Below are 8,533 nucleotides of genomic sequence, written 5' to 3'. Positions count from 1 at the left end.
GGCCACCTGGGCCGGGACGCTGGCCCGTTCAATCTCGGCCGTCCGTCCAAATCCGACGACGACCCGCGCGTTTCGCTTGGAATAAAACTCGACGCAGCACACCTCCGAGGAAAACCCTAGCTCAATCTTTCCGGCCCTCTCTCTCTCTTCTCTCTCGTCGCTCTCTCTCCTTTCCTCAGTACAGCAGCAGCAGTCACCGAGTGAGAGGTCGAGAGCAACGACGGTGGAGCGGGAGGCATAGCGCCGTCGCCGGCTCCCTCGCCGGCGTGCGCGCTCCCCGGCGGGTGAGCGCGCCGTCGTCGAGTGGCCTGGCCGCGGCGCCTCTTTGGCCGGAGCCCGGCGAGCAGCGCCCCCGAGACTGTCTTCTTTTCCCCACGCGCCGGCGTGCGAGCAGCGCTGCGCAGCGGCGAGGTAGGCCACCCCCTTCCCCTTCTTCCCCTTTTGGTTTTTCTTCGTTTTTGTTCTCGGATTTCATCCGATTTGGGGATTAGGGTTAGGGTTTGGGGATGGGGTTTCACTGTTTTCTTTTTCCCGAATTTATTTCGGGTTTTAGGGTTCGATTTTGACATGAAAACGAGCCCTGCTTCTTTAACCCAGTTAGATCTCTGACAGTCATGTGGGATGGGAGTATGGTGGTTGCTGCAAATAACCGTGGGACATGTTACGTTTGGCGCCTGCTTAAGGGTACTCAGGTCAGTCTGTTATGCAAATAACCGTATAAATATAGAGTTTGTGATTTCTGAATTTTTCAAATTCTGTTATGTAGACAATTACCTGCTTTGAACCTCTGCACAAACTGCAAGCCCATGATGGCTACATTCTGAAGTGCCTGCTTTCACCAGAATTTTGCGATCCTAACAGGTAATGTAATAATGGTCTAAAAGGCTATTTTTCATGGTTCTTCCAGTGTATTATTGTGTCCTCTTGGGTTCCATGTGACATTCTTGGGTTTGTTTGCAGGTATCTTGCCACAGCATCATCTGACCACACTGTAAAGATTTGGAATGTTGATGGCTTCAAGTTGGAAAGAACTTTAGTCGGTAATGTTTGGAGTCTTCTTTTAACAATTCTCCATCTCATACTCATCTTATGTTTCCGAATGAGATCCTGAAACATCACTGGCAATCAACTTCTTAGGCCATCAGCGCTGGGTTTGGGACTGTGTATTCTCGGTCGATGGTGCTTATCTGATAACAGGTATGAACTACACCGTGTTGCCCTCTGCCTTCCCCGATGATTCATCAGTTGCACAGTTAACCGGTCTGTTCTCTCTTGCAGCTTCTTCAGACACCACAGCGAGGCTATGGACGATGTCAACCGGAGAGGCCATCAGGGTGTACCAGGGTCATCACAAGGCCACCGTGTGCTGCGCTCTCCATGATGGGGCAGAATCAGCGCCCTCATAAGCATGTTGTGACTGCTTTCCTGTACATACTTTGGATTGCAGAACTTTTTTTTCACTCTTAACTTATGACCTGGTAGCGTTTAACGCCCAGTTGTTGAAATGCGGGGCTGTATATATGTATATTTGTGGTTACGCATTGAATTTTTGTGGATGTATATATGTATATTTGTGGCGGTCAGATTCGAATTTGAATTATATATATATGGTCAGATTTGAATTTGAATTTTTTTTGCTGGGAAATCCACTGTAGGGGCGGTTTTTGATTGAACCGTCCTTACAAATACACACAACAGGGGCGGCTGGTGATACAGCCGCCCTTATAGAAGTTCACTGCAGGGGCGGTTGAAAACACCAGCCGCCCCTACAGAGGGCACTGCAGGGGCGGTCAGGAAACCGCCCCTACAGAGGCATCCTCTGTAGAAACACCCTGGAAAGGGCGGCTGGCGCAGCCGCCCCTACAGAGGCTCTAGAGCCGTCCCTACAGTAACATTATGTAGTAGTGATCTAAATAGAATATTTAGAGCTCATGAAAAATATGTCCAGAAGCATTAAATAAAAATGGTTTTTTAGCTCTAGAGAAATGTACATAAATATCTGGGAAAATCCCCAAAAACATTATATCAATGTCTAAACGTGTTTTTTTTTTTAAATATACACCACAAAAATATGAGGTCCAGGCATCACGCATGAAACATATGTTAATGTTTTTTAATACAGTAATTCATGGTTAACAAGTTGTTCGGTGTGTTGGATGCAACGACATATACATATATACCGAAATTTGAGCATCGATCATTTTATTTTGTCTTGTTAGTATTTGTATAATTAACAAACCAACCCTTCATGTAAAAAATGTATTAACACAATGCAACTGTATATATAGGATGATAAAGACTACAAGCTAGTAAAAGGGTGTGCCGGCCAGTGCGTGTAAAATTTCATGAGCTGATGTGCCGCGTGAGGACCGCGGATCGGACACCAGCGCTAGGTTCCGTATGATTTAGCGTTGCCGCTGCTCGCTCTCGCTCTTAAAAGGTTATATATATATATATATATATATATATATATATATATATATATATATATATATATATATATATATATATATATATATATATATATATATATATATATATATATATATATATATATATATATATATATATATATATATAATGAGTTAGTAATTTGTTGGGGCCGGGCGCGCGCAAGCGAGAGAGAGAGAGAGCGCATCACAGCTAGCTAGCTAGCGTGAGGCACGAGCGAGAAAAGGACGAAGCTGAGGAGCGCGTCGTCGATCTAAAGGATGAGAGGAGCACGATCACACGTGGACCTACGTTTGTTTGTTTGTCACGACAAGTCAACAGCAACTAAACCAATGCAAAACCAACCAAAAATCTGTGGCTGCCTTTCGTTTCGTTGATTCATTCCGGTCAATCCACAGCTAAGGGTGCGTTTAGATCCAAAAAATTTTGGATTTTGGCTCACTATAGCATTTCGTTTGTATTTGGTAATTAGTGTCTAATTATGGACTAATTAGGTTCAAAAGTTTCGTCTCGCGATTTCTCGACCAACTGTGTAATTAGTTTTTTTTTCGTCTACATTTAGTACTCCATGCATGTACCGTAAGATTCGATGTGACAGTTACTATGCAAAATTCTTTGGCAACTAAACGGGGCCTAAGCTAGGTTGTAGCTTTTCGTGCATGATGAATGGCTGCATGCATGCGTTGTTGCTGCCGAGAATACAGCACTCCTTGTCATCATCAGTCAGAGTCGTAGCTCTCGATGATGGAAATATTTAGATGCATGCGGGTCTCGTCGAGGACCTCGTGAGTCACGCTTGACCACCTATACCTGGCTAGGTAGCTGTCGTTGGTAGGTAGGCTCTCTCCATCTCGGATTCATCGGTGTTTTGCATTGATTATTAAGACAGAAAACATTATTAATTTGTCTGATCGATTTATTATCAGGTTAATTCTTTTTACTGACAACTAACGTTTCTGATCTCATTGGCATGCAGTATGTTCTGTTGTACGTACGTTTCTCTAGCAAGAAAAGAAAAGGAAAAAAAAAACGGGACGGGAGTAGTCATGCATGCATGTGATGTGCGTGTGCCAAATTAACGCCAACTCACCTAATTAAATTACCCATATGAGCTTAGCTTAGCTTGTTGCCCGCAGCTAATAACGCAGCAGCAGTATATGTCCGTATGTAAAAAGAAAATGACGTTGCTGCGAGCACTACCACCGACTCCTCCCTTTCGTTATCACTCCGGCCACCTTCCATTCAGTCATTCACAAACTTTTCGGCTACTGCATTGGTTTTTTTGCGGCGCGGCCGATAAGCTTGCCGAGCTGATAAATTTAAGCGAACGTGTGGCCCTGCTGATCTGCTTCTGCTTGCATGGAATGGGAGTCAGTGAGGACACACTGACACTACTGCTACCGATCGATCGTCACTCACTACGCAAACCGGCGATTTGCCGAGTACCGGAGTCTTTGCCGAGTGTATTTTATCGGGCATTCGGCAAAGACCGTGTTTGCCGAGTGCCAAATAAAATACACTCGGCAAAATAAGTCTTTGCCGAGTGTTTTTTTTCTGGCACTCGGCAAAGATGTATTTTGCCGAGTGCTATTTTTTGGCACACGGCAAAATACGTCTTTGCCGAGTGTCTTTTTCTGGCACTCGGCAAAGATGTATTTTGCCGAGTGCCTTTGTTTTGGCACTCGACAAACAGGTTTTTTACCGTGTGCATTTTTTTTGGCCCTCGGCAAATCAGTTTTTCGAAGCAATTTTTGAGGCTCTAAATGAATTCAAATGAAAAACTTTTCAACTACAAAGTTGTATAACTTCTCAAGATCTACAAAGTTTATTTTGGTCATTTCTTCATTTAACAAAGCGACAATAACGTTGTTCATAAAATCTACATCTCTCATATTAGTTTCATGAAAGTAAAAGACAGATATATAAGATTTGTGAACAATGTTACTACCACTATGTCGGATGAACAAATGACCAAAATAAACTTTGTAGATCTTGATAAGTTATGAAATTTTGTAGTTGGCAACATTTTGATTTGAAATCATCTTGTCATGCAAAAACGACGTTTGAATTTGAAAATTTTAAAATTTGAATTTTTCAAACGACCTCGGATGGAAAAACTTCCTAAATGAAAATTGTAGATCTCCAAAAGTTATGAAACTATGTAGTTGACAACTTTTTGATTTGAAATCATCTTATCATGCAAAACTACGTTTGAATCTCTCAAATTTAAAATTCAAATTTTTCAAACGACCTCGGATGGAAAAACTTACTAAATGAAAATTGTAGATCTCAAAAAGTTATGAAACTTTGTAGTTGACCACTTTTTGATTTGAATTCATTTAGGGCCTCAAACAAGCAATTTACTTTAAGTTTGCCGAGTGCATTTTTTCCGGCACTCGGCAAAGCCATATTTTGCCGAGTGCCTATGTTTTGGCACTCGGCAAAGAGGCATTTTGCCGTGTGCATTTTTTTGGCCCTCGGCAAATTAGTTTTTCGAATCAATTTTTGAGGCCCTAAATGAATTCAAATGAAAAACTTTTCAACTACAAAGTTGTATAACTTCTTAAGATCTACAAAGTTTATTTTGGTCATTTCTTCATTTGACAAAGCGACAATAACGTTGTTCATAAAATATATATGTCTCCTATTAGTTTCATGAAAGTAGAAGAGAGATATATATGATTTGTGAACAATGTCACTACCACTATGTCGGATGAACAAATGATCAAAATAAACTTTGTAGATCTTGAGAAGTTATGAAATTTTGTAGTTGGCAACATTTTGATTTGAAATCATTTTGTCATGCAAAAACGACGTTTGAATTTGAAAATTTTAAAATTTGAATTTTTTAAAAGACCTCGGATGGAAAAACTTCCTAAATAAAAATTGTAGATCTCCAAAAGTTATGAAACATTGTAGTTGGCAACTTTTTGATTTGAAAACATCTTGTCATGCAAAACTGCGTTTGAATTTCCAAATTTTAAAATTCAAATTTTGTAAACGACCTCGAATGGAAAAACTTCCTAAACTAAAAGTATAGATCTCGAAAAGTTATGAAACTTTGTAGTTCACAACTTTTTTATTTGAATTCGTTTAGGGCCTCAAACAAACAATTTACACTCGGTTTAGTATAATATGTTAGGAACTAAAACGGAATCCGGACACAAGTGACAATGTGGTGTAGTGGTAGAGGAGGTTTGTGCGCAGCGGGAGATCTCGGGTTCGAATCCCGTCGGCCGCGTAGCCTTGAAATTGACGCGAAAAAAGTCGGAGATGGATGGACGCTGACCGGTGGAGGCCTCCACCAATTAAAACAAATTTTTCATTTTTTTTTGGTAAAAATTCCTATTTTTTCGGTTTTTTTTTCGGTTCCAACTTTGCCGAGTGTCGATTTTTGGCACTCGACAAAGAAATTTTTGCCGATAAGATCTTTGCCGAGAGACCTTTACCGAGTACGGCACTCGACAAAACCTTTGCTGAGTGCTTGGCTGACTTTGCCGAGTGCCCCAGCACTCGACAAAGAAGACGTCTGCAGTTGTGACTGGAGACGACGACATCGCCCGGCCTCGTCAACTAACGCGGAAAGTCGTCTCGTCTCGTCTATACGGTGCGAGCGGAGGGCCGGGGCCGGCGGACGGGCGACTAGAAGAATGAAACAAAGAAGCAGGCAGCTTAGCTGCTAGCGGCAGATTAATACTAATCACTGCACGCAACAATTAATTAAGGAGGAAGCCAACACGTACACAACCACCGCTAGCTCGTGTACGACGATGTGTGGACTAGACTTTTTGGCGATTCGATCGGGTGTTCAATTCAACTCCGCGGCTGCTCCGATGGATACATACATGGATATAGATATACGTCATATTCGTTTGTCTTATAAGCTATACTTTTTCAGTCAACGAACAGTATTTTTCTCTCACAATAAATCAACCAACAACATTTTCAGCCATGGCTTATCAGTCAAACGAACAGGGCGATAGATACTTCGAAGAGTACGATCCTATGTTGCTTGCTAGCTTGGTCGTCTAGCTCACCGTGGGCCCACCGTTTTATTTAACTCTAGCCAATTACTGTATTATTCAATCATGGCACCGTGTGTGTTACTATGTAAAAAACGATTTTTAGTAACGGTTCGAATTTTTTGTAGGGGCGGCTGGTGATAGAACCGCCCCTACAGTGGCGTGCTCGGGTGCCCAGACACCAGCCGCTCCTACAAATGGAACAGCAGGGGCGGCTGGTGATACGAGCCGCCCCTACAAATGAGGTCTGATTTGTACAGAATTGATATTTCCACAACATTCGTCTGTATAAAATCTCAAAATACATTGATCTGCACATACTAGACTGTCGCAGATGATCAGAGAAATTAGATTTTTAGGGGATACTAAATAAGAAAATTTATCAAATGAAACAAAATTCAGAGCTATGAATAATCATACTTGGCTACAAGAGCCAACCCCCCCCCCCCCCCCCCTCCTATCACTGTATAACACACACAATTATGGGTTGTGGATACTCACAATCAAAACATCAGCATCAGTATATTTAGAGGGTTTGAAGGTGGCTTTGGTTGTGGTGCCACCTAATAATAAGAGTCAAAACCAAATTATCCAACAGTGATGGTTCATTATACAAAATAAAATGAATAAAGTCTGTGTCATAAACCTATGTATAAGCTGCAATGTTAAAATAAAATACAGATGCACCTATAATAATCACACATAGTGGTGAGCCTGGGATAGACTTACCAACTGTCGACAGAATATGCTCGGCAGTCCACCGAGGGGTATCCCGCGATGGTAGATTGATCGGTGGGGGTGCGCGTGATCAGGAACCGGATGGTGACACAAGGCGCAGAGACAATGATTTAGACAGGTTCGGGCCGTCTGATCGACGTAATACCCTACGTCCTGTGTCTTTGGTGTATTGTATTGATCTTGACGACCAAGTAGCTTGATGTAGCCTATCCGCTAGGGGACCCCTACCTCTCCTTATATACTCTGGAGGAGGTAGGGTTACAAGTAAAGTAGCCTATTTGGTACTATACAATATCTTGCGGTGCACACCGAGCAGCGCCGTGCACACCTTAATCTTGTGGGCTGGGCCACCTCCGATGGTGCGGCCCATGTCTTGGGGCCATACCCCCACAGCTAGCCCCCGAGCCTGATAGTAGGTGACGTAGTCACGTGGTGCCAGGGTCATAAAGTAGAAAACCAGCCGAGCATGCAGCCAGTCCCCGGGCGTAGCCTCGAGATGAGAACAAGCACATTCACCGCAAGGTGAAGTGTGCCCACTTAGTCCCCGAGCCTGCTGAAAGATAAAGAATGAATCTTGTAGCAGGGTCAAAGAAGTCTGAAAGCTTACCGACATCGTCTGACATGCACGTATCAAGACCCCAAACGTGCTGCCCAAGATCAGCACCCTGATCCAAACAGCATGGAGCAGCTTGATAGCACACCGATGAGATGTAGCAAGATCCGAGCACCGAGGAGTCCCCGGCGTAGCTGGCAATGACCGAGTACCGAGGAGCGAGGAGTCCCTAGCATAGGCGGCGATGACCGAGCACCGAGGAGCAAGAAGTCCCCGGCGTCGCTAGCGATGATCGAGCACCGAGGAGCGAGGAGTCCCTAGCGTAGGCGGCGATGACCGAGCACCGAGGAGCGAGGAGTCCTCGACGTTGCTGGCGATGACCGAGCACCGAGGAGCGAGGAGTCCCCGGCGTCGCTGGCGATGATCGAGCACCGATGAGCGAGGAGTCCCCGGCATTGCTGGCGATGACCGAGCACCGAGCGCCAAGGAGTCCCCGGCGTAGGCGGCGATGTTCGAGCACCGAGGAGCGAGGGGTCCCCGGCATAGGCGGCGATGTTCGAGGAGCGAGGAGTCTCTGGCGTAGGCGGCGATGTCCGAGCACCGAGGAGCGATGGGTCCCCGGCATAGGCGGCGATGTCTGAGGAGCGAGGAGTCCCTGGCGTAGGCGGCGATGTCCGAGCATCGGGAGCGAGGGGTCCCCGGCATAGGCGGCGATGTCCGAGGAGCGAGGAGTCTGCGGCGTAGGCGGCGATGTCCGAGCATCATGGAG

At 44.6% G+C, this 8,533-nt stretch overlaps 1 protein-coding gene across 1 annotated transcript; it reads left to right on the top strand.

Annotated features, from left to right (window-relative positions):
- The first annotated feature begins 602 nt into the window (after positions 1-602).
- LOC136509503 (target of rapamycin complex subunit LST8-like) lies at positions 603-1,520 on the top strand. The gene is made up of 5 exons (XM_066504279.1): positions 603-692; positions 767-861; positions 961-1,040; positions 1,138-1,197; positions 1,279-1,520. Exons 1-5 carry the CDS (start codon positions 615-617, stop codon positions 1,404-1,406), a joined length of 441 nt encoding a protein of 146 aa, XP_066360376.1. The 5' UTR covers positions 603-614; the 3' UTR covers positions 1,407-1,520.
- The last annotated feature ends 7,013 nt before the right edge of the window (positions 1,521-8,533 follow it).

Source organism: Miscanthus floridulus, chromosome 15 (assembly GCF_019320115.1).
Source record: "Miscanthus floridulus cultivar M001 chromosome 15, ASM1932011v1, whole genome shotgun sequence".
In the NCBI taxonomy this organism is placed as follows: Eukaryota; Viridiplantae; Streptophyta; class Magnoliopsida; order Poales; family Poaceae; genus Miscanthus; species Miscanthus floridulus.
This window is presented reverse-complemented; position numbering and strand designations above follow the sequence as displayed.

What these genes read in the sequence shown, in the direction of transcription:
- LOC136509503 (XM_066504279.1), top strand. Translation starts at nt 615, where the DNA reads ATGTGGGATGGGAGTATGGTGGTTGCTGCAAATAACCGTGGGACATGT. An exon ending in GCCTGCTTAAGGGTACTCAG is followed by an intron (nt 693 to 766) that starts GTCAGTCTGTTA and finishes TCTGTTATGTAG; the next exon opens with ACAATTACCTGCTTTGAACC. An exon ending in TGGTGCTTATCTGATAACAG is followed by an intron (nt 1,198 to 1,278) that starts GTATGAACTACA and finishes TCTCTCTTGCAG; the next exon opens with CTTCTTCAGACACCACAGCG.